Source organism: Lepidochelys olivacea, assembly GCF_965140295.1.
Source record: "Lepidochelys olivacea isolate rLepOli2 genome assembly, chromosome: 20".
NCBI lineage: Eukaryota > Metazoa > Chordata > Testudines > Cheloniidae > Lepidochelys > Lepidochelys olivacea.
In genome coordinates this window covers 2,714,849-2,742,302 of record NC_140430.1, presented here as the reverse complement: position 1 = coordinate 2,742,302, position 27,454 = coordinate 2,714,849, and the positions used below count along the sequence as shown (strand labels likewise).

General features: G+C 65.2%; 2 protein-coding genes across 7 annotated transcripts; one reads left to right on the top strand and one right to left on the bottom strand.

Annotated features, from left to right (window-relative positions):
- Positions 1 to 714: 714 nt before the first annotated feature.
- Positions 715 to 18,520, top strand: STAT2 (signal transducer and activator of transcription 2; the record flags this gene model as incomplete). Of its 6 annotated transcripts, none has more annotated exons than XM_084610456.1 (24): positions 715 to 804; positions 3,942 to 4,105; positions 4,504 to 4,654; positions 4,765 to 4,863; positions 5,171 to 5,263; positions 5,442 to 5,520; positions 6,043 to 6,128; positions 7,294 to 7,442; positions 8,000 to 8,158; positions 8,597 to 8,689; positions 8,952 to 9,011; positions 9,241 to 9,261; positions 9,734 to 9,827; positions 10,100 to 10,156; positions 11,728 to 11,811; positions 11,909 to 12,007; positions 12,261 to 12,396; positions 13,922 to 13,971; positions 14,060 to 14,148; positions 14,509 to 14,648; positions 15,033 to 15,221; positions 15,479 to 15,536; positions 15,865 to 16,049; positions 16,405 to 18,520. In XM_084610456.1, the coding sequence occupies exons 2-24, from the start codon at positions 3,975 to 3,977 to the stop codon at positions 16,542 to 16,544; spliced, it is 2,442 nt and encodes an 813-aa protein (XP_084466582.1). In that variant the 5' UTR covers positions 715 to 804; positions 3,942 to 3,974. The 6 variants fall into 6 exon arrangements, with proteins under 6 accessions (XP_084466582.1, XP_084466579.1, XP_084466583.1 ...); XM_084610453.1 differs by having other exon boundaries at positions 7,282 to 7,442; XM_084610455.1 differs by lacking the exon at positions 715 to 804 and adding an exon at positions 1,661 to 1,707 and having other exon boundaries at positions 7,282 to 7,442.
- A 283-nt stretch (positions 18,521 to 18,803) lies between these two features.
- On the bottom strand, positions 18,804 to 22,105 carry IL23A (interleukin 23 subunit alpha; the record flags this gene model as incomplete). Its single annotated transcript, XM_084609990.1, has 4 exons — positions 18,804 to 18,953; positions 19,212 to 19,355; positions 19,675 to 19,767; positions 21,932 to 22,105. 4 exons carry the CDS (start codon positions 22,103 to 22,105, stop codon positions 18,804 to 18,806), a joined length of 561 nt encoding a protein of 186 aa, XP_084466116.1.
- Positions 22,106 to 27,454: the final 5,349 nt, after the last annotated feature.

Genomic DNA, 27,454 nt, shown 5'->3' with positions numbered 1-27,454 from the left:
GCCTGGCTAATGCAGCTCGGCATTCGCAGGGTTTTGTTACCAGCCAGGAAAGTGCAGGCTAGTAATTACAGCGGGGCAGTCGGAGCCAGGACTTCTGGGTTCTGGCCCTAACTTGGGCCCGTTTGTCAAGTGCTTTGAGATCCATGGCTGACCAGCACTAGGTACGCAAGGGCAGGGCTTGAAAGCAGTCGGCTGCCAGATCCCCCCACCAGCAGGCAGGTGAACTCTGGCTGCAGGCGAGCAGGGGAAGGTCCTGGCCCCTTGATTTGGTGCCTGGGCCCGGTGCAGTGCATGGGCTCCGGGCGTCCCTGCTCCTCCCTCCCTCTCCTTCCCCTTCCCCCTCCCACCCTTCCTCTCCCTGCTCCCCCTTCCCCTCCCCTCCCTGCTCCCCACCTCCACCCTTCCCCTCTTTCCCCTCCCTTCTTCCCCCACCCCTTCCCCTTCCCACTCCCACCCTTCCCCTCCCCGCTCCCCCTTCCCCTCCCCTCCCTGCTCCCCACCTCCACCCTTCCCCTCTTTCCCCTCCCTGCTCCCCCCACCCCTTCTTCTCTAGGCCACGCCCCCTATCCCAGTCCCCGCCTCCCGGGTGACGTGATTTCTGGGAAGTCGGTCGGCCTGCTCCTGCTTCGGGCTCGGCTTTTCCGCCCGGCGCCTCCCCTCCCACCGCTGCCGTCTCCACCAACCAGCGCCGGGCAGGGGCGGGGTCTCCTCCCAGACACGGAAGAGGGGCTCCTCTGGGCGGCGGGAGGGCAGTGTGGTGCCCGGCACTGCATCCTGTAGGGACCTGGGAGCTGGTCCGGCGAGGTGAGGGGGGCGGGGCTGGCTCTGGGGGGCCCCGGCACTGGGGAGCTTGGGGGAGGGGTATCTGGGGGGCACTGGGGACTTTGGGGGCGGGGCAGGGGAGCAGAGGGGAGGGGTTTCTGGGGGGCACTGCGGCGTTAGGGGGCAGGGGAGGGGTTTCTGGGGGGCACTGGGGAGTTTGGGGGCGGGGGGCAGGGGAGGGGTTTCTGGGGGACGCAGGGGAGCTTGGGTGTTTCTGGGGGGCATGGGGGAGCTGGGGAGGGTTCTGGGGGCACTGGGGAATTTGGGGGCAGGGGAGCTGGGGGCACTGGAGAGTTTGGGTGCAGGGGAGGGGTTTCTGGGGGCACTGGGGAGTTTGGGGGCAGGGTTTCTGGGGGGCACAGGGGAGCTTGGGGGGTTTCTGGGGGGCACGGGAGAGCTGGGGAGGGTTCTGGGGGGCACGGGGGAGTTTGAGGCAGTGCAGTGGAGGGCTGCTCTCAGTGCCAGCTGATGAGTCTTTCAGCACCAGCGAAAGCCCACCCCGTGGCGGGGGGGCAGGGCTGGCTGTCATGGTGCCCTCCCCCACGGGGCAGGAGCCTCCTGGCCAATGTTACCCCCCACCCTCCCTTCCCTTCCCCAGGTCCCCCTACCTGTTTTGAGCCCCTGTGGGGAAGGGGGCGGGACGAGGCTGCCATGGCGGGTAGGGGTGTCATGGCATGGCCAGGGCAAGGTGGCGCTGCTCTGGGCAGCGGCTGGCACCCGCCACCCCCTGGTGCGTAAGGCCCTGAGCAGAGCAGAAGTCCCCAGTGGGGCAGAGATAAGAAAAGTGCCCCCGGGGGATCAGGGAACTGAGTCTAGTTCAGTTTCCTTCTCCCCCAGGCTTCGGGTGATGCAGCTGGCGACGCTGCCCGGCTCTGGCTGTGCACGGTGAGATCCCACCCATGGTGGGCAGCTGGGTGCCCCCCGCAGGGCCCCTCCCTAGCAGCCCCCGGCTTCCCTTTGGGGAGCTCGCTGGGGAATCCCAAACGCCAATAAATGAGCCCCATTTCGCGGCCGGGTAGCTGGGACGGTCTGTCACAAAGCCGGCTCTGAACTCCTCGCCCGAGCCCCTAGGTAGGGGCAGAAATCCGCCTGGCGCTGCCCAGCTGCACCGAATCCCTCCTCTGCCCACCCCAAAGGGTTTAACCCCACGGGAGCCACGCCCGGAGGGGAGCTGGCTGCGGGGGGAGCCAGTCTGGGGGGGTCCGAGGAGGAGAGGACGGGGCTCGTGCTCAGGCCTGGGGGGCCTGGGGTGACAGAGTCTTGGAGGCCAGAAAGTCCCATGGGGTCATCGACTGGGCTCGTGTCTAGTCAGGCCCAGGCCTGTCCCCTCCCTGGTGGATCGGCATAGAGGAACAAGGCACCTCAGGGCTCTGAACACGATTTGGGTCTTGCTAGGCAGGGTGTGTCGGGGGTGTGTGTTGGGAAATGGCTGCAAGTGCTGCGGGTGCCAAGCTGTCGGGAGCTAGGCCAGCGGAAGGAGTTCTGGCACGGAAGTTAATAACGGAACTAGGGGGCATTTAGTGAGTTGCCCTTGACCCGGCCTGTTTCCTGCAGCCCCTGCTAGCCGAACCCTGGGCTCCCCCACAGTTCCAGTGAGCCGCTTCTGGCTGAAAGCCCCCAAGACTCCCAAGGATTTGTGCTGTTCATGCCTTTAAAGAGACAAACGTTTTCCAGCTCCACGGGGGCCCCAAAGTGAGCGTCTGGCTTTGCAGAAGGCCCGCAGACCCCCCTGAGTCAGGGCCAGTTGCGGGTGCTTTGCCGTAACTGGAGCACTCATTTCCCCGGCTCCCCCAAGACGTCCCAGCGTTAGGCCCCAGCACTCGGGGGCATAGGGCCTGTTGGGTCCCGGGGCTGCGGCTGGGGGCACATGGTTTGTTTTGGTACCATCTGCACCTGAGTCTTCTCTCCTAGTTTCACATCCACATGCTGCTGTTCGGTCGAGTTCTCGAATGCCCACGTGAACGAACCCAGGCTGGGGGCGGGGGTGGCAGCCCCTGCTGGCAGCGGTGGGGCGTCCCGGCCTCCAGGCCCCTACGGGCAAAGTGATAGGGAGACTGGAACGACCTGGGGGGCATCGGGTGCCCTCTGCCAACTATGCCAAATCACTCTGCGGCTTTGAATCCACCTGGGGGTTCCTTTTATGCTGGGCTGGCATCCAGGGCTGGGCTAGCAGAGGGCTGTGGGTCGGGAGTGAGGGGCACTGGCAGACCTGCAGGTGGGAGGAGCCCGGGCTGGATTCTTGCCCCTAAAGGAAACTAGTGTCTGTTTTGAGCTGGGAGTGCTGGGGGGGATGTCTACAGCACCCCCTTTCCGTACAGAGCTGAGTCTGGTTCAGTGGCACCGTGGGATCAGGGCCTGCGGGGAGAGCTGGGTTAGAGCCACCGGGCCAGCGTCTGATCCTGGCAAGGCAACAGCGGCTGTTTCCCATGGTGGCTGCGGAGCCGGGAACGGTGGAGGCGCCAGGCATGGTCCTCCCCGTGAGTCAGGGACATGGGGCCTTTCCCCTGTAGGGGGCGCTGGCTCCGATCTGGCCCCAGGGCGGGGACTGGCTTGCTGGGGGGGGGGGGGAATGGGGCATGGGGCCTTTCCTCTCTAGGGGGCACTGGCTCTGATTCGGCCCCAGGGTGGGGGCGGGGCGGGGGCTGGCTGGCTGGCTGGGGGTCGGGGGGATGGGAATGCCAACCACCAGAATAAAGCAGCACTAAAGGAGCGGCATCCACCAGCCAGGAGCAGCGGCCCCAGATGTGGTGAGCGGGGGAGGGTTCTGCCACATCTGGGCCTCTCTGTGGTTCTAAGAACGGCGGGTGTGGGGGGCTCAGCAGCCCCATGCCCCCAGCAGCTCGGGCAGCAGGCTCCAGGGAGGCAGGGGTTCAGCGGTGGCACAAAGGCATTTGCAGGTTTGTCCCTGGAGGGGAGCCAGGCCCTGACCCCTGGGGAGCCTGCACGCCAGTCCCCACCCTGGGGCTGGATCGGAGCCGGCACCCCTGAGAGGGGAAGGGCCCCGTGTCCCAGCCCCTGGCTCTGTTTCTGTGGCCCGGGGTCCTCCTCTTGCTGGTTTCCTGGGCTGGGTGTGAAGGCCCTCCCCCCAGCTCACCTGCTGCCCTGGTTTGCCTTCCCAGAGGAGGGGCTGAGACGCCAGGGAGGGCCCCACCATGGCCCAGTGGCAGGAGGTCCAGCTGCTGGAGAAGGCCTACCTGGAGAAGGTGCACGAGCTGTACTCGGAGGACCACCTGCCCATGGAAGTACGGCAATACCTGGCCCCCTGGCTCGAAGACCAGGACTGGTAACTGCGGGGCTGGGGAGGGAAGGGTTAACCGGGGGGGGGGGAAGTCGGCAGCTGGGATCCCCAGGCACAGGGGTTGTCTCAGCTGCAAGGGGGGGCTCTGATTTGGGGGCTCGGGGGTAGGGGAAAGATCTCCCCCCCCCCCGATATGAGGGAAGGGAGAGCAGGAGAAGGCGGGTGGGTCTCCAGGAATTGGCTCAGCTGTGGGCTCCCCCAGAGCATGCAGTCAACGACCCCTGGGTGCCTCTCCTGGCGTGGCCCCATGGGTCCCCCGTTGGACTTGTGGGGAACAGGCAGGAAAGGGACAGCGCCCCCCACCCCCCCTGGGTCAGTGTGGGATCGTCTGGGAGCTGGCCGTGGCTGGGGCTCTGCAGTGCGCCCCCTTGTTCCTGCCCCAGGAGCCGGGCGGCCGAGCCCCACTCTGCCGAAGCCCACATGCTCTTCCACACCCTGCTGGCCCTGCTGGACGACCAGTACAGCCGCTTCGGGACCCGCACGGAGGACTTCGTGCTCAAGCACAATCTCCGCAAGTCCAAGCTCAACTTGCAGGTAAGGAGCGGGGCGCTGGGGGGTGTGGGGGTGGGGGTGTGCTGGCCTGCGGGGGGGGGCAGGGTGCTTTACCCGGCCCCACTGACCCACCCCCCCACGTTCTCTTCCAGGCCAAGTACCAGGAGTGCCCGGAGCAGCTGGCCAATGTCATTGCCAACCTGCTGCGGGAGGAAAAGGCCATTCTGAACCGGGGGCTCGCGGCCCAGCAGGCAAGCCGGGGGCGGGGCTTATGGTACCCCCCCACCTGGCTTCCCGCAGCACAGCGCCCCCTAGTGCCATGTGAGGGCATCGGGGTCAGCACTGACTGCAAGGGGAGAGCACACCCAACTTGGCTTGGAGCTCCCTGGCACCGCAAATGGGGAGAGCCTCCTCCTCGGCTAACTGCCGTGAGGCCCTCTTCTCCCCACAGCATGGGCCTGCAGCTGGCTCTGTCTGGGGGGTGGGGTGGGGATCCCAGCCTGGGGCACGGCGCCTGTGAGGCTAAAAGGGGCCTGTCCCTTGTGCGCCCCCCTGCAGGCTGCAGCTCAGCCGACCTCCAGTGCCCCGATGGAGACAGACCGGCAGCAGAAGATCGAGCGGCGCCTGGTGGAGACCAGGGCAGCGGTGCAGGTGGGTACGGCCCGACTATCACGTATGGGGCCTGGTGTGCTGCCCCCTTCTCTGCCCGGAGCTGGGGTTGAACCTGCGACCAGGTGGCTCCATCCCCCTAGGGCCCAGATGCTGTCCCAGTGCCCAGGCCCCAGGCGCTCCCTGCCCCTGAACCGGTTCCCTTGGCGCTCCCCCGCAGGAGCTGGATCGCGAAGTGCGGCACCTGGAGGAGCTGCAGGACACCTTCGACTTCCGCTATAAGATGCACCGAATGGTTGGTGAGGAGCTGAGCCTGGCAGGGCCTGGAGGCCGCAGAGTGGCAGGACCCGGCTGGCTGGTGGAGAGGGGTGTAATGGGGCTGAGCAGCACTGGGGGCTAGGGGTAGTCAGGGGGGTGGGGGATCCCCTCTGCCTGCTGTACCCCAGCGTGCTGGAGCGGCCAGGCTGGGGGCGCTGGAGAGCACGGCGGGTGTAGATCTTTGATTTTCCCTTTAAATAAGGGCAGAGCCGGGCCCCGGGAGGGGCTGGGGGGTGACTCAGAGAGGAGAGCTCCTCCCCAGAGCCAGCGCTGCCCTGCCTGCCCCAGGGCTGCGCGAGTGGGCTGAGGCCTCCTGTTCTGCGGGCTGGGGTTCAGCAGGGGGCGCTCTCCCCTTGGAGTCAGCGCTGCCCCTGTTCCAGCTAGGGGGCGGGAGGCTCAGCAGGGGGCGCTGTGCGGCGCTAGGGGGCAGGTTCTGACCCCATGGCTGCCGTTCCTGTTCCCCCCCGCCCCACCCTCACTGCGCCCTGTCGCCATCTCCCCAGCAAACGGCGCTCCCGCCAGCCCCGAGCTGGCCCGCCAGACGGAGCAGCTGCAGGCCATGCTGAACAACCTGGACCGGAGCCGCAAGGTGAGGCTCCACACGGGGCCAGCCCCTTGCTTGGGGGGCAGTCCTAGCGGGGCTCCGTGGGTCCCTGGAGCAGCTGGGTCAAGGTGGCAGTCATCCCTTCCCCACCACACACACCTTCTCTGGGGGCTGGTTTCCTGGGTCCCTTCCCCACTGGGTCTTGTCCGGCCGTGCCTCAGTTTCCCAGGAGCTGCCTCCTAGCCGGCCTGGGCTCAATGTTGAGCTGGGAGCTGTGCACAGCCAGTCGCCCCAGGGGGGCTGGTATCTTCCCCATGGGGTTCTCCCTGTCGTCCTTCCCCCCCCCCCACTGCACCCCCATTGTACTTAAAGTACTGCACAGGGTCTGTTCAGGGGGAATAAGGCAAAGCGTCACATTTCTTGATAATACATGTATCCATCAGCCCTGTGTCATACGCAAATGATAGATATCTCTCACTCACTCACTCACTCTGTCTTGTTGTTGTTACCAATGACTTGCTCCCTTTAACTTCACTGGCCAGGTGAGTTAGATGGGGGCGGGGTGGAGCTGGGCGACCGGATCGATGCTCCCATGTTGACAAGACGAGACCCGGGGTCCTCTCGAAGACACTTCACATTTATAGCAGCTTCCCCCTCCTGCAAATCTGACCCAGATGCAAAATCTGTGTCCGTGTCCCTTGGTCCTTTGTGCTGCTCCCTTCTGGGCCTCGTCCCGATGCTGTTCAAAGAGGGTGTCTTCAAAAGAAGGAGCTGGCTTCTAACCCCCCAAGGCCGTCACTATGTCGGCTCTTCTTTAGTGAGCCCACTTGACAAGTTGTGTTGGCCTGGGGTCTGGCTTCCATCCCCACTCCAACCGTTGCAGTTGTCTGGAGGTGCTGCCTTCCTCGCCTGGGCAATTGATTAAAAAGGGGGGGTGGGGGGGATCTTGTTCTATTCCGAGCAAAAAGACTTTTTTTTAACATTATACCAGGGCTCAATTTAAAGTTTGCTCTATAAGGATCTGATACAAAGTTGTAGGAAAATAGAGGCATAACACAAAGTCATATGAAAGTTATGTGAAGATGCTTAATGCAGAGATTTATCTCACCCCCCTGCCCTCCCCCAGCTGAGCTAGCAGGAGCCGGTGGGGCAGGGCCTGGGGCCCCTCGTGGGTCGCCCGGGGTCACAACGGACACAGTCTCTCTGGCAGGATGTGCTGGCCCGGGCGCAGGAGCTGCTGGGCCGTTGTGAGACGCTGCGGGATTTCCTGCTGGAGGAGCTGGCCGAGTGGAAGGAGCGGCAACGGAGGGCCTGCCTCGGGGCAGCCTGCGACACCAGCCTGAGCCACCTGCAGACCTGGTAGGGGGCGATTGGGGGATGCTGCACCCCCCCTTGGGAGTCTGGGACCCTTCCACCAGCTGAGCGCAAACCCCCAGCGGGCTGTACGGTCTCCAATTCGAGGTCCCCAAGCCAGGGACAAGGGTGAACCCCCCGGTGTTCCAGCCAGCCCCTGGGGCTCTGCAGCCTGTCTCCCCACCTGGGCGAGCCTCCCTCTGCACAGATGGTCCGTGATTGCCCCAATATTCAGGTGACTCCCCATCCCAAAGGACCAGGCACGTCCCCCACGTCCATCGGCCCCTAGATCCGGTCCCAGCGCCGGCGGTTTTAGCCAGTCCTGTCCGAAAGGATCCTGCCGTTGCTTAGGGAAGAGAAACGAGCGAGCGATTGCCTGGGGGGAAGCGGGTCACGCGGGCGGACACCGACACAGCCGTCCCCTTAGTCCCCCTGGGCCGGCTCACCGGGCGTCTCTCGGCCGCCTTGTGCGTATCCCGCTGTGTGACGCGGCTCCCCGGCCGGCCACGCGTCCCAGAGGGGTCCCCCCACCCCGGGCTGACCCGGCTCCTCTCCGCCTGCAGGTTCACGGCAGCGGCCGAGGTGCTGTTCCAGCTCTGGCACATCCTGCGGGCCCTGGGTGACCAGCACGCCAAGCTCACCTACCTGCATGACCCGCTGGAGACGCAGCGGCCCCTGCTGGAGAGCCGGCTGCAGGAGCACCTCTCCTGCCTCTTGAGGAGGTGCTGGGGGCTGTGCCCAGGGGAGGGGAGCTGGGGGGCCTGCCCCATAGGAACCTGAGCGGCGGGGGGCTGGCGCACGGAGGAGCAGGGGCTGCCCTTAGGAGCCAGGGAGGGGGTGGGATGATGCGTGGAGGAGTGGGGGGCTGCCCCTAGGTGCATGGGGGGCTGGTACACGGGGGTGTGGGGCTGCCCCTAGGAGCGAGGGACGGGGTGGGATGATGTGTGGAGGGGCCATGGGGCTGCCCCTAGGAGCAAGGAGGGTTGGTGGGGGGGGCGGCCCCACAGATGCATGGGGGAGGGGCTCCTTGGTGCAGAGACCTGGCCTGCTCAGGCCAGAGGAGAGGGGGGGTTATTGGGCTATGTGGTATTTGGGGGGGGGGCGGAATTGAAGCGAGTTGGGGGGCACCTTGCGGAGCTAACGCCTCCCCCACCCCCCAGTGCCTTCGTGGTGGAAATCCAGCCCATCATGCCTTTCCCCAACCAGAGGCCCCTGGTTCTGAAAACTGGCAGCAAGTTCTCCGTCCGCGCCAGGTGAGCCCCACCCCCCCCACCCCAGCCCGTGGTGCCCCGCCTGTCCCCAACCATCCTGCGTGGGGGGGCTGGCGCTTACTCCACAGCCTTCCCCCCAGGGGCGGGTCCCTGCTTCTGCCCCTGGCAGGATGGGCCCTGTTGGGAGCAGGTGCTAGAGGCTGAGGGGCGCTGAGCCCTGGGGGCAGCGTGCCCCCCCTTCCCCCATGCAGGCCATGTGCCCTGCTAGTCCAGTGGCCAGGGCGACAGGCTCTTCTCCCCGCAGGCTCCTGGTCAAGCTGCAGGATCGAAGCCATCGGCTGGAGGCGAAAATCATCCTTGACCAGTGAGTCAAGTCCCCCCCCATTCCCCCTCGTGAGGGCCTTAACCCCCTTCCCCCTGGGGCCTGGAGGCAGCCCAGTTGCAAGGCAGGGGGTGGGGGCCGGGGGTACAGGGAGCTCTGGCTGGGGGAGGGGGACAAGGAAACCCTGGTTGGGGCTGGGGGAGCCCAGGGTGGGGCAGGGTCCCCGGTGAACCAGTTGATTACTGATAGTGTCCTGTCTTTCCTCCTGCAGGCATCCCCCCGATGTGAAAGGGTGAGAACCAGGCCAGAACCTAGGAGAAACCTGGGGGGATGGACGGACTGGGACATGGGGCCTTTCCCCTCTAGGGGGTGCTGGCTCCCATCTGGCCCCAGGGCAGGGACTGGCTGGCTTGCGGGCAGGTGGGGGAACGGGGCCTTTCCTTTCTAGGGGGCACCAGCCCTGATCTGGCCCCAGGGCAAGAGGCAGGGATCCAGTTTGTTCCCGGCACCAGCTCTGCTCCAGCCAAGGTGCCCGGGGCTGAGAGCTGCCCTCTGGCCAGCAGTGCCCCCCATACGCTTGGCCTAGGGCTCTTACCCAAGAGAGCCTGGAGAGAGAGCATTTACTGGGCGTCCACCATCGGGGTCTCTGGCCCTGCCCCGCCCAGCGCCTTACTCCCATATGACGGCCAGGACTCGAACCCGGGTCTCTGAGCCAGCGCGGCACGACCGCCCTCACGGCCCCCCCCTCTCGCTTCTCCCCGCAGGTTCCGGAAGTTCAACATCTTGACATCCACCAGCAAGACGCTGGTCCAGGACGATCCGCAGATGGAGGGGCTGGTCTGCGACTTCCGGCACATAGTATGGGCCAAGCGTGGGGGCCCGGACACCGGGGTTCCCAGCTTGGGGAGGGGGTGGGATGGGGAGCCCAGACTCCTGGGTTCTCAGTGGACTGGGGAGCAGAGGGCGGGTGGGGTGCGGAGCTTGGATGCCTGGGTTCTCAGCTTGGGGAGTGGGAGTGGGGAGCCAGGACTCTGAGGTGGGGGAGCCTTTGGCCCCGTGGCCCCCCTGCTGCGGGCTGGGCTGGGTGGGCAGGGGCCAAGAGCTGACTCCCCCCCCCCTCTCCTTTGCAGTCACTGAAGGACCAGAGGGCCGGGGCCTCGGGCAAAGGCAGCAAAGGTGCCAGCGAGGTGGGTTTCCTGCATGTGCCCTGCTGGCCAGTGGCAGCCCTGGCTCTGTGGATGAGGGGAAAGCGGTGGACGTGTTGTTCCTTGACTTTAGCAAAGCTTTTGACACTGTCTCCCACAGTATTCTTGCCAGCAAGTTAACGAAGTATGGGCTGGATGAATGGACTATAAAGGTGGATAGAAAGTTGGCTAGATTGTCGGGCTCAACGGGTAGTGATCAATGGCTCCATGTCTAGTTGGCAGCCGGTGTCAAGTGGAGTGCCCCAAGGGTCGGTCCTGGGGCCGGTTTTGTTCACTATCTTCATAAATGATCTGGAGGATGGTGTGGATTGCACCCTCAGCAAGTTTGCAGATAACACTAAACTGGGAGGAGAGGCAGATACGCTGGAGGGTAGGGATAGGATACAGAGGGACCTAGACAAATTAGAGGATTGGGCCAAAAGAAATCTGATGAAGTTCAACAAGGACAAGTGCAGAGTCCTGCACTTAGGACGGAAGAATCGCATGCCCCGCTACAGACTAGGGACTGAATGGCTCGGCAGCAGTTCTGCAGAAAAGGACCTAGGGGTGGCAGTGGACAAGAAGCTGGGTATGAGTCAACAGTGTGCCCTTGCTGCCAAGAAGGCCAATGGCATTTTGGGATGTATACGTAGGGGCATTGCCAGCAGATCAAGGGACATGATCGTTCCCCTCTATTCGGCACTGGTGAGGCCTCATCTGGAGGACTGTGTCCAGTTTTGGGCCCCACGCTACAAGAAGGACGTAGAAAAATTGGAAAATGTCCGGCGGAGGGCAACAAAAGTGATTAGGGGACTGGAACACATGACTTATGAGGAGAGGCTGAGGGAGCTGGGATTGTTTAGTCTGCGGAAGAGAAGAGTGATGGGGGATTTGATAACTGCTTTCAACTACCTGAAAGGGGGTTCCAAAGAGGATGGCTCTAGACTGTTCTCAATGGTAGCAGATGACAGAACAAGGAGTAATGGTCTCAAGTTGCAGTGGGGGAGATTTAGGTTGGATATTAGGAAAAACTTTTTTCACTAGGAGGGTGGTGAAGCACTGGAATGGGTTACCTAGGGAGGTGGTGGAATCTCCTTCCTTAGAAGTTTTTAAGGTCAGGCTTGACAAAGTCCTGGCTGGGATGATTTAGTTGGGGATTGGTCCTGCTTTGAGCAGGGGGTGGGACTAGATGACCTTCTGGGGTCCCTTCCAACCCTGATATTCTATGATTCTGTGACCAGCCCCAGGGCAGAGCTGGGTGGGGGAGGAGAGCTGGCCCTGGGTTTATTGGTGACCGCCCCCCCATGCTGCCCCCTGCCGCCCCAGATGGGTCTCACTGCTGCCCCTGGAGGTGCCCAGCCCCGCTTCAGACCCTCTGGGTTATGACTTCCCTTAACAAACCTGGACCCAGTGCGGTCACCCCTCTGCGGGGACCCCCTGGGAGGCACTGAAACGCCGGGGGGGCCAAACCCCCGCGGGGCCAGGGGCAGGCCATCCCGTGTGGCCAAGAGGGGTCTGGGGCCGGGTGGGGTTGGGACCCTGGCTGACCCCCCCCTCCCCCGTCTCTGTTGCAGGGCCTGCCGGCTGTCACAGAGGAGCTGCACCTCGTCACATTCACACTGGACTATAAGTACCAGGATCTGGTGTTGGAGCTGCAGGTGGGCGAGGGGAGGGCCTGAGCGGGGGGCGGAGGGGGCATGGGGAGGGTGGTCTTGTTCCCTCCCCCGCTGACGGCCCTCCTCTTCCCCCCCACAGACATCGACCCTGCCTGTGGTGATCATCTCCAGCAACAGCCAGTTCTCCAGCGCCTGGGCCTCTGTGCTCTGGTTCAACATGCTCAGCCCAGACCCTAAGGTGAGGGGCTCCCCCCCCACACCCCAGCGGCACAGCTGCTCTGCGCAGTTGGGGACTGTGGGGGGCCGGGGTCAGGACACCACAGTGGGAGGAGGGCCTCTCTTCCCCACACGCGGTTCGGCCCAGGTGTGGGGGTCCCCTGTGGCCCATATGCCCCCCCCATGCTGCTCCAGCAGCGGGGCCTGGCGGGGCCCCAATCTGGTTACGGGGCGCCCCAGCCCCTCCCCCTCTAACCCCCGCTCTCTCCCCGCAGAACCAGCTGTTCTTCTCCGCGCCGCCGGCTGCCTCCTGGGCCCAGCTGGCCCAGGTGCTGAGCTGGCAGTTCTCAGTCGCCACCAAACGCGGGCTGGACGAGGACCAGCTGCACATGCTGGCGGAAAAGCTCTTTGGTAATGGCCCCCCCCCCGAGCGACAATGGGGAGGGGGGGGAGTCAGCACCTGGCTAGCACCCCTATCGGCTACAAAGCAGACTCCCCTGGGCGGGAAAGGCCCAGGCCTGTCCCAGCCGTAGCCCCTCACCGGGGTCTCTGGGCAGCGCTGAGGGGAGGGTGAGTCTAAAGGGAAGACCCCCAAGTCCACGGGGCTCAGAGCAGCTGGGCCAGACCCCCTGGCCTCTGTGCTGCCCCCTCCCACATGTGTGGAGCGTGCAGCGAGGGTGGGAGGAATGGCACAGGGCGGGCAAGGACGCCTGGGTTCTCCTCCCAGGTCTGACCTTGGGGGAGTCGCTTCTCCTTCCTGTACCCCACTTTCCCCTCTGCAGTGTCGGGGGGGCAATTTTGACGGGATCCCCGGGGTGCAGCCTGGGACTGTGGGACCCCAGATTAGTGGGTTCAGGGGTATCTCCCACAATGCCGTGCTGGTGACAAGCAGCAAACCCCTCCAGGCGTTCAGCACAACGGCATGTGGGGCCCCCCCACCCAGCTAGACTGTGTGGCTGCTCCCAGAGCCCCTCGTGAATCACACAGGGAGAGGCACCAGCCGAATCCGCCCAGCTCCCAGCCTTGCACCCCAGGAATATACCATCCTGCTCTGCTCAAGACAAGCTGTGCCAATTTATTTATTGGCTCCCCACTTCATCGATGGAAAGTGGGCGTACGCCAGCCTTTGCAAACCCCCTACCAAACACCCCAGGCAAACTCACTGGTAAAGATAAACAGTTGAACAAGTTTATTGACGACAAAAGAGATCTTAAGTGATAGGCAAAAAGTCAGGGTTCGTTACCAAGAGAAAATCAAACGCTGGATATAGCCGTTCATAGTATGCAGATTTCACCCCTGAAACTTGGGCCAGTCTCCTCTGCTGGAGTCTTCAGTCTTCTGAGCATCCTTGTTGCTGGCAGCGTAGGTGGGGGCAGGAGAAAGGCCCAGCATGGCCCCCCCCTTCTGTTTTGTACCCTTAGTCCAGGTGCTTGGAGAACGCAAGTCCAGCCATGTCTGGGGGGCGTTGCTGAGTCCCCAGGTGAAGCAGTACCCGAGTGTCTCCCCTGTGCTGTGTCACTGAATTGTAACTTCTCTGCTGGACAATGGCTGGTGATGTCCCTTCAGCACCCACCCGGGTGTTCGTTCCCCCCCTTGTCGTTGTCTCTGGGGAGTTGGCATCTCCCACAGCATGTTCTAGTGACAACCCCACAACACAACTCTGGTTTCCTAGGCACTGACGATACCCACACGTTTAACTGGAACAGTGGCTTTCTGCAGCTCGTAACCTTGCCCCGATCCCTCCCACGGCCTGCTTTCTACACAATATCCCCATTCAGTGTCGATGCGGAATATGGGGGTTACAGGGCGCTCCCCCGAGTATAGAAAGTCACAGCGATGGTCCCTGCTGGGGGGGGGATGAGGACCCCACAGAAGCTGTGTTAATTCACCCTGCAAACATCTCCCCCCATTTTCTTCCCCCACCCCCATCTTAAAGGGCTGGAAGCCACCCCCGCCAGCACTCTGACCTGGGCCAGGTTCGCCAAGGTAAGCGGCTGCTGAGTGACTGACTGGTCCCCCCCTGCCCCCCCCCCGGAATCCCCCCCCTCAGCCTTTCGCCTCCTCTCTGCTGCAGGACAACCCACCCGTCTTCTCCTTCTGGACCTGGTTGGACGGGATCCTGAGCCTGATCCAAGAACACCTGGCTCAGCTCTGGAAGGACGGGTAGGGGCTGGCTGGTAGGGGCTGGCTGGGAGGGGAGGGGGATGATCTGAGCAGCGCATGGGGTGCCTACTCCCCTGTGTGGTCAGACCCAGAACTACAGCCCCCCTCCCCCCCCCCCCCCCCCCGGTTTTCCCCAGACCCTGAACCTGGGGCCAGCGCAGCCCTTTATGGGGGTTTGAGTGGAAGGGGCAGAGGAGGGTTTAAGGGAGCAGCTTCCCCCCCGCCCCGGTAAAGGGGATAGGGGCTGTGCAGCCCTGGCGGAGTGAGGACCCCAGGTGCTGAGCGTGGTGGGGAGGGGGCGCCGGGGGGCCTCCGCTGGGGGCCCTGCCAGCAGCTGACCCGGGCTCCGCTCCCCTCCAGGCACATCATGGGCTTCGTGAGCCGCAAGCGGGAGCGGCAGCTGCTGAAGAGGAAGCAGATGGGCACCTTCCTGCTGCGTTTCAGTGAGAGCAGCCGCGATGGCGGCATCACCTGCAGCTGGGTGGAGCCCGGGGAGAAAGGTGGGTCTGCCCCAGGGCGCGGCCCCCTGCTCCCCAGGTCTGGAGCCAGGCTCTTCTGGCGCCAGGCACTTGCACTGGGGAAGAGAACCCAGGAGTCCGGGCTCCCAGCCCCCCTTCCTCAAACCCCTGGACTCGACTCCCATCCCACAGCTGGGAAGAGAACCCAGGAGTCTGGGCTCCCAGGCCCCTGCACCCCTCACTGGATGCCAGTTATCGTGGGGCAGGGGCAGTGTTACCTAATGGTTGGATTGGAGCATTGTGAATCTGGACTCCTGGGTTCTCCTCCCGGCCCTGGGAGACCTTGGTGCAGCCTGTCCTGTCTCTGGGGCTCTCCCTTGCAGTGACACACCCCTCCCCTCGCTGAGCTGACCCCCCCCCCCCCAGGTCAGCCCAAGGTCCGTTCCGTGGAGCCCTACACCAAGGTGGAGCTGAAGTCGCTGGAGCTGCCGGACATCATCCATGACTACCAGCTGGTGGCCGCCGAGAACATCCCCGAGAACCCCCTCAAGTTCCTGTACCCCAGCACGCCGCGGGACGAGGCCTTCGGGAAGTACTACACCGAGAGGAGGGAAGGTACCGGCCGGTCGCCTCCCCCCGCGGGCCCTGCTAGCCCAGCCCTGGGTTCCCCCCGCCCCACCCACAGCTGTTCCAGTGCCCCTCACTCCTCCCAGCCCCGGCACAACATTCCTCACCTAGGCCACAGGTAGAATTGGTGACCAGCTGGTTTGGTAGCGGGGGTTGGGAGGGTCTTTCGGGGGAGGGGGGGGCAGGGGCGTGTTTCTGCCTGGCTCCCCTCTCTCTGACCCCTCTGTTCTCCTTTCTCCCACCAGTGGACCTGCTGGAGCAGAAGAAATACCTGAACCAGCGTCTGATCAGAGTGTCCTCCAGGTGAGGGAGCCGGATGCCGGAGTCCCTGTGTGCTGGCCTGCCCCAGCCCTTCACAGGAAGTACCTGATTTCTCCCCCACCCCATCCAAGGACCCAGCCCCTCTCCCTGGCCGGGCTGCCCCACTGACCGCAGGAGTTCCCCTGGGGCACTCCCAGCTACACCCTCTCCCCTCCCTAGTCTCGGCTACGCAGCCCTTCAAATCCCCCCACCCGCACCCCTGCAGAGCGGCTCGAGATGGGCCTGGGTCTTGGGGGCTGGGTGGGGTTGCCCCATTCCTGAGAGCTCCCCACCACACCCTCACGAAGCCAGGCGCCCCCTCTCTTCCTAGGCAGCCCAGTGAGCCGTGGCTCCCGGAGGGCATGGTGGAGGCCTCCCCTGCAGCTGCGGGGCCGGGGCCCGATCCGCTGGAGGTGCTGGAGCTGGGGACCGATCAGCTGGAGCTTGGAGCCAGTGGGCTGGAGGTGCTGGAGGCTCTGGAGCAGGAACTGGACCTGATGAGGTTTGATTCGGCTGGTGAGTCTCCAGTTCCCGCCCTGGGGGAGGGCACTTGGCACCAAGAGGGTGGGGGGAGTAAAGAGGCCAAACCCCTCCCCCCAGCTCTGCTGGTGCCCCTCACTCCTGACCCGCGGGCCCCTACGCTCCCAGCCCTGGCTGTGTCCCATTTCCCCAGGCCCTGCGGCCCCCGGCTCCCCATGAGCAATGTTCCCTCTAATTTTTGACAGGCCCTGTGCGCAAAAAATGTCTTCTGTGCAAATTGTTGTGGGCGCCGTGTTTCGCCGGGTGCGCGGGGTTTCGGGTCCGTGCGCGTCCACACGGGCACAGCTTCGAGGGAACCGTGCCCATGAGCCCGGCTCCCCTTCTCTTGCAGGCTCCAACATGCTCCGAGGCGGAGACCCCTACCTGCCCCTGCCGGACGACGTGCCCCCCCCGGTGCTGCCTGGCAACACCTTGTTCCTGGGGGCCAACGACTTCCCCCCGCTCCAGGTCGACTCCAAGGACTTCCAGTGACAGCGTCTCCCACTGCTGCCCCGTCACTGCGGGGACTCGGAGGCCAGGGCCTTTTCCTGAGCCCCACTGTGTATTGGGGGGTGGCCCTGGCTCCGCCCTCTCCTGGTCTTCCGGTTAGACCTCGGGGCACCAGTGAGGCCAAGGGGGTCTGGCCCAACCCCTGCCCATCCTGTCCATGGGAGGTGAAAGCCCCTGGACTCTGGGTGTGGGGCTCTCAGCCTGAGCCTACAGCTGGGTGCCTTGCCCTAGGTCCTCGCAGGTGTGGGGGGGAGTTTTACCATAGCACCCAGGAGTCTGGGAGGAGTGGAGCCACCCTGTGAACTCCCCCCCTGGTGTAGCCATGTCTCCCCGTCCTGCTCGGGCTGGAGCCCTGGGGCCTCTCGTTGGCATGGAGGTGGGGGGCTGTGGTTGTCGGGCCTTCCTGGCTAGGGGGGTTCTGACCTTAGTGCTGAGGGTGTGGGTGGCTTTGCCCCCCGGGGGCCGTGAGACAAACTCTCTCTCTCTCTCTTGTAAATAAACCTCCCCTGCCCTAGCTCACTGTGGGGGGGGGGCCCTCCGGGAGGGGAGGGAATCCCCTGAACTGTCTGTCCCCGTTATGTGGGGGCCCTGTGTGGGCCACACCCTCCTGCTGCCAGGGGCTGTTGTGCTCTGTGTGGCCACCAGAGGGCACCACTCCCTCTCCTACTGTTCCCACCACTCTCTTCTCCCCCCCCTGCCGACAGATTACAGGGGAGGGGGGTCCCCCCACCTGGAGGGGAGCTACTGGCCCTTCGCTGAAGCGGAGCTCTGCTCCCCCTAGGCCAGGAGCAGGGCCCTGGCTGGCTCCTGAGGCCCCCATGCTGGGCTGGTTCCAGGGCAGGGGGGCCTGGAGCTGGAAGTGGGGAGGAGCTAGGAGGGGTGTGTGCGTGTGTTACCAGGTGGGGGCCCCCCCAGGGGGTGCACTAGGGGCTGGGACTGGCTTGAGGCTTCCCAGGGCATCCAAGCTGGGACCAGACCCCAGGCGTTCTGCCCCTCACTCCATCCGTGTCCCCCCTGCCCCTCAACCATGCTGCTTCCTCCCGAGGGGGTGTGGGGGCGAGCAGAGCAGGGAGGACGATGCTCCTGGTGCCTGCCGCCGGGCAGAAGCCCCTTCCCCTAGAACTGCCCTGGGGTGGAGGGATAGCTCAGTGGTTTGAGCATTGGCCTGCTAAACCCAGAGTTGTGAGTTCAATCCTTGAGGGGGCCCTATAGGGATCTGGAGCAAAAATTGGGGATTGGTCCTGCTTTGAGCAGGGGCTTGGTACTAGATGACCTCCTGAAGGCCCTTCCAACCCTGATATTCTGTGGGAGAGACTCTGGCCCATTCCTGGGGAGCTGCTGCTGGGGGGCTGGGGTGGGGTGGGGTGGGGGGTCTCTGAGATTGTACTGTCCTGATCTGCGTGGCCCAAGAGGGCCGTAGCCCTTGCAATCCCCTGCTCCCCCACCCCGGTGCCAGCCACGTGGCTGGGAATTGTTCATAATATTTTGTATGACAACTGTGTGTGCCTCAGTTTCTCTATGTGCTGCATCGTTAACCAGGTATGCGGTAGGGGAAAGGTTTACTCCTTGCAACGACCCAGGCGTGACTGATGCCTGGCTGGTGGGGCCTGGGCCCCTTGCCCCAGAAGACAACGGCCCAGACATTTGGATCCTAGCAACTAACAACCCCAGTCGGCCGATCCTCTGCAGAAAGCCGGCCAGGTGGGACCAGCTGGAGAACAAAGAGCCGAGGAGGAGAAGGGCCAGGTGCAGAGGTTTGCCCAGGAACAGAAGAAAGGACTGAGGTGGGCCAGGGGCCCCTGTTAAGTGCGGGCTTGTGGAAGCCGCAGACTCTTCGGGGCTGGGGCTGAGGGTGTTGGGCCCTGGCCTGACCCATGAGGACTTTCCTGGGACGTTCCCCTTCTCTGTGCTGCCCCAAGGGCTTTCTAGCCGTATAATAAACCCCCCGAACACCCCAAGGCATAGACCGGTCTGTACACGTCAAACCTTTTACTAGGCACTTGCGGCTGGGGAGCCGATAAATAACATAAATAGCCACCCGGTGGGGGCATAAATACACAGCGGCTGCTCATAAATAACCCGCTGGCCGGGCAATAAATACGGGGGAGGGGTTACAACAACCATAAGAGTCCAGAAGTGGGGCTGGGCTCGCTGCACCGGCCGGGCGGACAGGAGCCGGGGGTCCACTGGGGCTGGGGTGCAGTCGGCTCCGTCGCTCCTGGATAAATGCTCCCCCTCAGCTTAGTGGGTGGCCGCGCTGTGGGCAAAGACCCGCGCCATCACGGCCGAGAAGGAGCAGAGCTGGCGGAGGATCCGGTGCTGGATCAGGGGCCGTTCCCAGGGCTGGCTGTGCGGCGGTGGGGTTCCCGACCCCTCGGCGAAGCTGCCGATCTGCTGGGCGAAAGGACAGCGGGGTTAGGCTGGGCCCTGGCCCAGGAGGTAGAACCCCCCCCTCCCCCCCTGCCAGGCACAGGCCTTGGGAGATGGCACTGGGCGCTTGGTGGCACCCAGGCCTGGAGGGGGCCAACAGGGGCTCCTGGCTACCGCTGGGGGGTTATTCCCCACACCCCCTGCTGCCCCGCGTGGGCCCCAGTTCCCCCACCCCCAGCCCAGCGGCTGGTGGACCCCAGGCCACGGGGCCCCTCTCACCTGGACGAGGCTGGTCAGCTGGACCAGGGCCCCCTGCAGCGCGGCCATGGGGCTGTCAGCTGGGCCCCTCAGCTCGTCAAAGACGTCGGAGCCCAGCAGGGCGCGGTAATGCCGCAGGGCCTCGTGGATCCGGCGCAGGCAGCTCTGGGGGCGGGAGGGGGGCATGAGGGGGTTTCGGGGGGGTCCCCCACATCCCTGCTGCTCCCCACCCACAGCTAGGGACTTGTTCCCGAGTCCAGGGGGATTGGGGCTGGGGGAGACCCCGGCCCAGCTATGGGGGAAGGTCAGTAGCCCTTCCCCCCCCCCGAGGTCCCCCTCATTATTGAGGGGGGCTGAATGATTATTTTCTACATCTCTCTCCTTCCCTGCCCCCCAGCTCACACATCTGCCCTTCCCTCTCTGCCCCCAGCTCACCTGTCTGTCCCCCCCCATCCCCCACCCGCGGGGCCCATCCGGTTGGTACCTGGTCAGAGCCCAGCTTGTCGGGATCGCAGTTGTCGCTGCATCGGATCTTGGGGGTCAGGTCCTCGCTGGGCTTCTCCTCCACCAGGTGCATCTGGTTGGGAGCAGCAGAGCTGGGGGTCAGCGCGGCCTGGCCCTGGGGGGCAGCTGCCCTCCCCCACAGCCCTTCACTTCCATCCATTGCCCCCCACCCCGTCCATAGCCCCCATGTCCATCCATTGCCTGAGCCATCACCCCAGCTGGCCCCTCACATCCCCCCACTTCCATCCATTGACCCAGTCACTCCCCCCAGCCCCTCCCTCCATCCATCAGCCCGGCCGCCCCCACACCTCCATCCATCGCTCCAGACGTCCCCCCGCCCCCCATTCAGCTGCTGCACCCTACTCTGTGCACCTGCCCCTGCTCGCCCCCCCTCCCCACACGCATGGGCCCAAGGCTCAGGGGGTCACCCCCTAGAGAGATGCAATACCAGACCCTGTCCCCCAGTTGGCCCAGGCTGGTGCTCCCCAGCCCCTGAGATCCCAGGAAAGGCCCAGCTCAGAACTGGGATAGGCCCATGCGCTGGGTTTTTTAGACACGTTGTGAATTTCTGGAGCTGCTTCCTGGAAGTGGGGAGGAATCGCCCTCAGGGATGTCCCTGAGCGGCCAGGTGAGGGGCTGGCGGGGAGCCCTGACTCGTCCCAAAGGGCCTAATGGGGCACCAACCCCCAAATACCCCTGCCCTAAAGGAAATGGGGCCCTGCAGCTGTCTGTCCCTCTGTCACTGGGCATGGCCCGCCCGCAGCCTGTCCACATACACCCCGTCTGTCCGTCCGTCACTGGACATTTCCTGTTCCCCCGCCCCCTGCCTGTCCCCATACACCCCGTCTGTCCGTCCGTCACTGGACATGTCCTGTTCCCCCGCCCCCTGCCTGTCCCCATACACCCCGTCTGTCCGTCCGTCACTGGACATGTCCCGTTCCCCCACCCCCTGCCTGTCCACATACACCCCGTCTGTCCGTCCATCACTGGACATGTCCCGTTCCCCCGCCCCCTGCCTGTCCACATACACCCCGTCTGTCCGTCCATCACTGGACATGTCCCGTTCCCCCGCCCCCTGCCTGTCCACATACACCCTGTCTGTCCGTCCATCACTGGATACGTCCTGCCTGCAGCCTGTCCACGTACACCCCATCTGTCCGTCCGTCACTGGACATGTCCCACTCCCCCGCCCCCTGCCTGTCCACATACACCCCGTCTGTCCGTCCGTCACTGGACATGTCCCGCCCGCAGCCTGTCCACATACACCCTGTCTGTCCGTCCATCACTGGACATGTCCCATCCCACCCCACCTCCCGTCCACATACACCCCATCTGTCCGTCCATCACTGGACACGTCCTGCCTGCAGCCTGTCCACATACACCCCGTCTGTCCGTCCGTCACTGGACATGTCCCGTCCCACCCCACCTCCCGTCCACATACACCCCATCTGTCCGTCCATCACTGGACACGTCCTGCCCGTAGCCTGTCCCCATACACCCCGTCTGTCCGTCCGTCACTGGACATTTCCTGTTCCCCCGCCCCCCTCCCCCCGCCTGTCCACATACACCCCGTCTGTCTGCCATCACTGGACATGTCCCGCCCGCAGCCTGTCCACATACACCCTGTCTGTCCGTCCGTCACTGGACACGTCCAGCTCCTCCCCCACCCCCCGCCTGTCCACATACACCCCATCTGTCTGTCCGTCCCTGGACATGTCCCGCCTGCAGCCTGTCCACGTACACCCCGTCTGTCCGTCCGTCCCTGGACATGTCCCGCCTGCAGCCTGTCCACGTACACCCCGTCTGTCCGTCCGTCACTGGACACGTCCCGCCTGCAGCCTGTCCACGTACACCCTGTCTGTCCGTCCGTCACTGGACACGTCCCGCCCGCAGCCTGTCCACGTACACCCCGTCTGTCCGTCTGTCACTGGACACGTCCCACCCCCCCACCCCCCAGCCTGTCCACACCCCCTCCTGGGGGCTGCCCAGACAGCAGCCAGGCAAGTGCCCCCAGCTGGCTCAGCTCTGCCTGCCCTGCAGGGGTCAAGCCCATCCCCGTGGCCTCAGCACTTCCCAGGCTTTATCCTCTCAAGCCCCATGTGCAGGGCAGAGCCGTCTGCTGGCTGGGACCCTGGAGCCCCCCCACCACACATCTGCCTCCAGCCGGCAGGGGCTCCCCTGCCCCCCTCTCTGGCCCCCCGTACACCCCCCGTCAGTCCCTGCCCGGCCCCGCTCACCAAGCTCATGTGGCCCTCTATGTCCCAGGCCAGCTTGTTGACCCGGCTGGAGAAATCCCTGCAGAGCTGCCAGTCGGGGCCGGGTGCCCCCGGCAGGACCCTCCCCCGGGACGCAGCCAGCAGCCCCAAGAAGCAGAGGAGGGCGCCGGGCCAGTGGCTCCTGAGGCTCTGCATGTTGCCGGGTTGCCCTGGGTTGGTGTGTGGGGCGCTGGGCTGGGCCCCGGCTATTTATGGCTCTGCAGGTGACTCAACGGGCAGGTGGGGTTTCCCCTGGGGCGGCAGGTAGCACCCCCGAGGGATGGTGTCAGTGGCTGAGCACGATGTCATCACCGCCTGGGCCGGTTACTGCGAAATCGCTGCCTCCCCGCGAAAGCAGAAGCGATACTGGGGGGTGGGTGGGTGGGAGCGGGACCCAGGGATCACGCCAGCTCCTCGGCTCCCTGTGGCTCTCCACCGAGAGCGACACCTGATCTGGGGCGGGGAGGGGGGCAACACCGGGCAGCTCCCAAATCCCCCTTCGCGACCCCCTCCCCAAACCCAAACCCAACAAACTCCCAGGTATTTTCTTACCGCTGAGTATGTCATCCCAGAGTCAGCAACGGGCGCCAGACCCCCGGAGTCCTGGCCCGAGCGTCCTGCTCTAAGTACTAGACCCCACTGCCCTCCCAGAGTCCTGGCTCCCAGCCCCCCAGTTCTAATCCACCAGACCCCCTCCACCTCCCAGAGCTGGGGCCAGAACCCAGGAGTCCTGGCTCCCAGCTTCCCGACTCTAACCACCAGACCCCCAGCCCCTCCCAGAGCTGGGGAAAGAACCCAGGAGTCCTGGCTCCCAGGCCCTGGACTCTAACTCACCAGACCCCACTTCTCTCCCAGAGCTGGGGAAAGAACCCAGGAGTCCTGATTCCTGGGTTCCTGTACTGACCACTGGACCCTCCTGCTCCCTCTCAACTCACCCAGTTGTGCGCCCACCTTGGCTGAGCTTGTCAGGCCTCAGTTTCCCTGGCACAGACAACTATTGGGCAGGGCGCCCTGTTATTTGGGAGGGATGTGGTTGAGAACCCCAGCGATCAGGCGGGCAGGGCACTGGGCTGATTGCGTGAATGTCTCCCCAAGGCAACAAACGTCAACCCACAGTAACCCCCTTTGCAATGCTCACTGCCCAGCGTGGGGCGGGCCAGGAGTGGAGGGGGCTCTCCCATGGGGAAGGGAGTTGGCGGGGGGGGCTCATCCCACCAGCGGGGAGCTGCACTCAGTTTAATTTCAAACCAAGGAGGAATGAGAAAAAAACATTGAGGGAGGGGGCAAAGGGCATTGCCTTGTGGGGGGATGCAAAGAGATGGGGCCCAGGGAAGGGTGGGGGGGCAAAGGGATGGGGCCTGAGGGGATGGCGCGTGCTGAAAGGATGGGGTCTGGGCCGGGCGGGGCAAAGGGATGGGGCCCAGAGGGGGTAGAGGGGCGAAGGGACGGGGCCCGGGCGGTGGGTCCAGGGGTCGAAGGGACAGGGCCGAGAGGGGGTGGGGGGGCGCCCTTGAGCAGGTGGCCAGGGGGCGAAGGGACGGGACCCGGGGGGGGGTGAAGGGACGGGGCCTGGGGAGATGGCGGGTGCTGAAGGGATAGGGTCTGGGCCGGGGTGGGCAAAGGGATGGGGCCCAGAAGGGGTGGGAGGTGAAGGTATGGAGTCCGTGGGGACAGGGGGAAAAGGGACAGGACCCAGAGGGGGTGGGGGGGCCCAGGGGCAGGGGCGAAGGGATGGATTTACTGGGGGGGCAGCAAAGTGGCAAGGCCCTGGGGGCAGGGCGTCCTGGGGCGCCGGGGGGATGACACCTCCCCTGGTGAGAGGGATCTGAGAGCCACATGGCTGGTGGCTGGCACTGGATGGGGTGGGGGGGCTCAGGACGATACCATCTCAGAGACACCCCCCCCCGAGCCCCCGGGCCCCCCCACAGGCCGCTCTGCCTTCACGCTGCCCTGGGACCCCAGCTGATGCCTGTGGGGGGGGACCCGACCTAGCCGTACAATGCGGGGATGTGGGAGTTAGGGCTTTCCCCCCCGCAGAGGCATGTGGGGCTGGTGGGGGAAGCAGAGCACTCAGTCTATGGGGGGGATGCCTGCTTAGCATGGCGGGGGGGGGGAGCTGGAGACACCCCCCCAGTGAGCCGGGCATTCCAGGCCTGTCACAATCCAGGAATCCTGGGCGCCCGCCTGGCGAGGAAAACACAGCGGGGCCGGCGCCCGTCGGGGGCGGGCGAGGGCAGAATGGGAAGGAGACACTTCCTCCCGCGGCAGCTGCCAGGATGGGGGGGGGACAGGTTCCCCTGGAACCATGGGCAGGTGAGGCGCCAGGGACCGGCCTTCGGGCACCTGGGCACGGCCGGGGCCAGGCACTGGCTCCGGGTCCTTGGGGGGCCTTGGGAGGGCGGGGGAGGGGGAAATCTGTGGGGGGGGGAAGCACAGGGCAAACACCAAGGCAGTGCGGGGTGGGGGGAGAAGAGGGAGCACAGGGAGGAGGCTCATGGGGGGGCTGGGGGTGAGAGGAGGATCACGGGGGGTGGAGGGGCAAGGCGGCATGAGTGGGTCAGGGAGGGGATGGGGAGCATGGGGGGCAGAGGGGTGAGGGGGGCGTACAGGGGCATAGGGCGGGGAAGGGGCACATGGAGGGGCTGAGGGGTTAGAGGGGGGAGCACAGGGAGGGGAGGGGGCAAGGCGGCATGAGTGGGTCAGGGAGGGGATGGGGAGCATGGGGGGCAGAGGGGTGAGGGGGGCGTACAGGGGCATAGGGCGGGGAAGGGGCACATGGAGGGGCTGAGGGGTTAGAGGGGGGAGCACAGGGAGGGGAGGGGGCAAGGCGGCATGAGTGGGTCAGGGAGGGGATGGGGAGCATGGGGGGGCAGAGGGGTGAGGGGGGCGTACAGGGGCACAGGGAGGGGAGGGGGCACATGGAGGGGCTGAGGGGTTAGAGGGGGGAGCACAGGGAGGGGAGGGGGCAAGGCGGCATGAGTGGGTCAGGGAGGGGATGGGGAGCATGGGGGGCAGAGGGGTGAGGGGGGCGTACAGGGGCACAGGGCAGGGAGGGGGCACATGGAGGGGCTGAGGGGTTAGAGTGGGGAGCACAGGGAGGGGAGGGGGCAAGGCGGCATGAGTGGGTCAGGGAGGGGATGGGGAGCATGGGGGGCAGAGGGGTGAGGGAGGCGTACAGGGGCACAGGGAGGGGAGGGGGCACATGGAGGGGCTGAGGGGTTAGAGGGGGGAGCACAGGGAGGGGAGGGGGCAAGGCGGCATGAGTGGGTCAGGGAGGGGATGGGGAGCATGGGGGGCAGAGGGGTGAGGGGGGCGTACAGGGGCACAGGAAGGGGAGGGGGCGCATAGGGGGGCTGAGGGGTTAGACGGGGAGCACGGGGGTGCATGGGGGGGCTGAGGGGTTAGAGGGGGAGCACAGGGAGGGGAGGGGGTACATGGGGGGCTGGAGGTGAAAGGGGGCTCATGGGGCCTGAGGGGTGAGGGGGGGCTTCAGAGGGCACAGGGAGCGGAGGGGGAGCATGCGGGGGCAGAGGGGGGAGCATGGGGGACACAGGGAGGGGAGGGGAGCACGATGGGCCCACAGCAGTGCCAGGCGGGAGCCTGTTGTCCGGCCGGGCTGGGTGCAGAGGGCTCGGCTGCCCCCCATGCCCCCCCCTCCCTCCCAGGCCCCCACCCTGCCCAGCCTCACGCCCTCGCCCGTCAGCACACGCCTTGCCCTCAGCTGCCCGCTGCCGTGTGCCGGCCACCCCACAATCGGGGGGACCCGGGGGGGGCTCGGCCCAGCGTACCTCGCCCCCGCCCTCCCTGCCAGGCTGGCGCCCGGCCAGAAAGGAATTCTCCCGGGGAGGCCCCTGCCTTGCCACGCGGTGGCTTTGGTGCTTTGGCGGCCCCGTGTCACGGCAGGGCAAGTGGCCACAGCTGGCACCACCAGGGGCTTCCCCCTTGGTGCTGGAACCCCTGAGGCTGCCGCAGCCAGGGAGAGCCTCGAGGGAAAGAGTGGGAGGAAAAACACCCGCCTTCCTAGAAACCCAGCCGCCCTGCCAGGAGTGTCCAGCCCCTGTGCGCGGCGGGGTGGGGGGGGGGAAGGGGAGACCCCTGCCCCCCCACTCCAAACCGCCACAGCCCCGTCCCCTTGCCAGCACCCGCCCCCTTGGCCCCCAACGGCACCCGGCTACGCGCTGGCCGCCCCAAGCTCTGGGGAGGACCGGGAGCAGGGGCAGGGAGCAAGGATTCGTTAGCACTGCGGGTAGGGGGCTGCTGTGCTGAGCAGCACCGGCCTTGCGATGTTTCCTTGCCAGCTGGCAGGGCCCCAGGAGCCAGCGAGTGCCGCTCAGGTGCGGGGTGCAGGGGGGGGAGAGGGGAGGGCGCAGCTGACGGATCTCATGGGATTTCCAAGTGGCACGCAGCGAAACCCAGCCCCTCCCCACCCGCCGGGCGCAGCAATCCCGCATTGCACAGGACCGTACTGCACGCAGCTGTGAAATCCACGGATTGCAACACAGCCCTTCCCGAGCCCCGCAGGGACGAGGTGCCAGCTGGAACGAGACCCGGGGGATGGGCCAAGGGGGAGTTTTCTCTTCCCAGGGACTCTCCCAGGCTTTGCCCTCCCGGTGCCCCTTGGCGAACAAACCCCACTCTGGGCGGTGGGGCAGCAGTAGTGAAATGGGTCTGGCCTAAACGGCCCGCCATCCTGGCCTTGGGGCAGGGACAGAACTGGGGAGGGCGGGGCCAGGCCTTGAACCCCTCGGGGCTCCCTGTATTCTGGGGCCTGCCCGGCCCCCCACCCAGAGCAGCCGCAGGGCCGTGGTGCAAAAGGGGAAATGGGATGTTATAGTAGAATGACTTCCCTCTCTGGGTTTTTATCAATGGGCTCGCTGATCTCGGCAGGCATGGAGGGGGAAAGCAGGGGGAATGCTATGAGGCTAGGGAAGTGCGTAACCTCGACCTCGCGCCATCGGCCCGGGGCAAGGCTGGAACGCCAGCATGGCCCGGCACATTGGTGCCGGGGCTGGGCGGAGTGGGCTGGATAGCTAGATGGGCCTATAGGGAGATACAGATTAGAGGTGTATGGGGTAAGAGAGAGAAACTGGCTCTTTGCGACCAGAACCCGACCAGCCTGTGGGGTGGAGCTCTGACCTGGCCCCTGCGTGACACCACCACTGCCCACCCCCCAGCCTGGAGCCCCTGGGGCTGTGCCGTCCCCCCACCCTAGAGTGCCTGCTTTCGCTGGCGGCGCTTGGGGTCCACAGTGAGTTTTCTGGCACCTGCTTCTGCTTTCGGTGTGGCCAGGATCGGTGGGGCTGAAGAGAGGGAGAGGAGTAGAGAGAGGGAAAGTGGGCGATGGCTGGAGTGGGACTTATGGAGACCGGTGATGGAGACAAGAATATCTAGAATAACCATGGGAGGAATTAAAGCCATTAATCAGTGCTCTGGCTGTGCTATAAAGCCCCCAGCTCCAGGGCAGGACCTGGCCTTTACTCTAGGGTGGGGCAGGGGTAAGGAGGA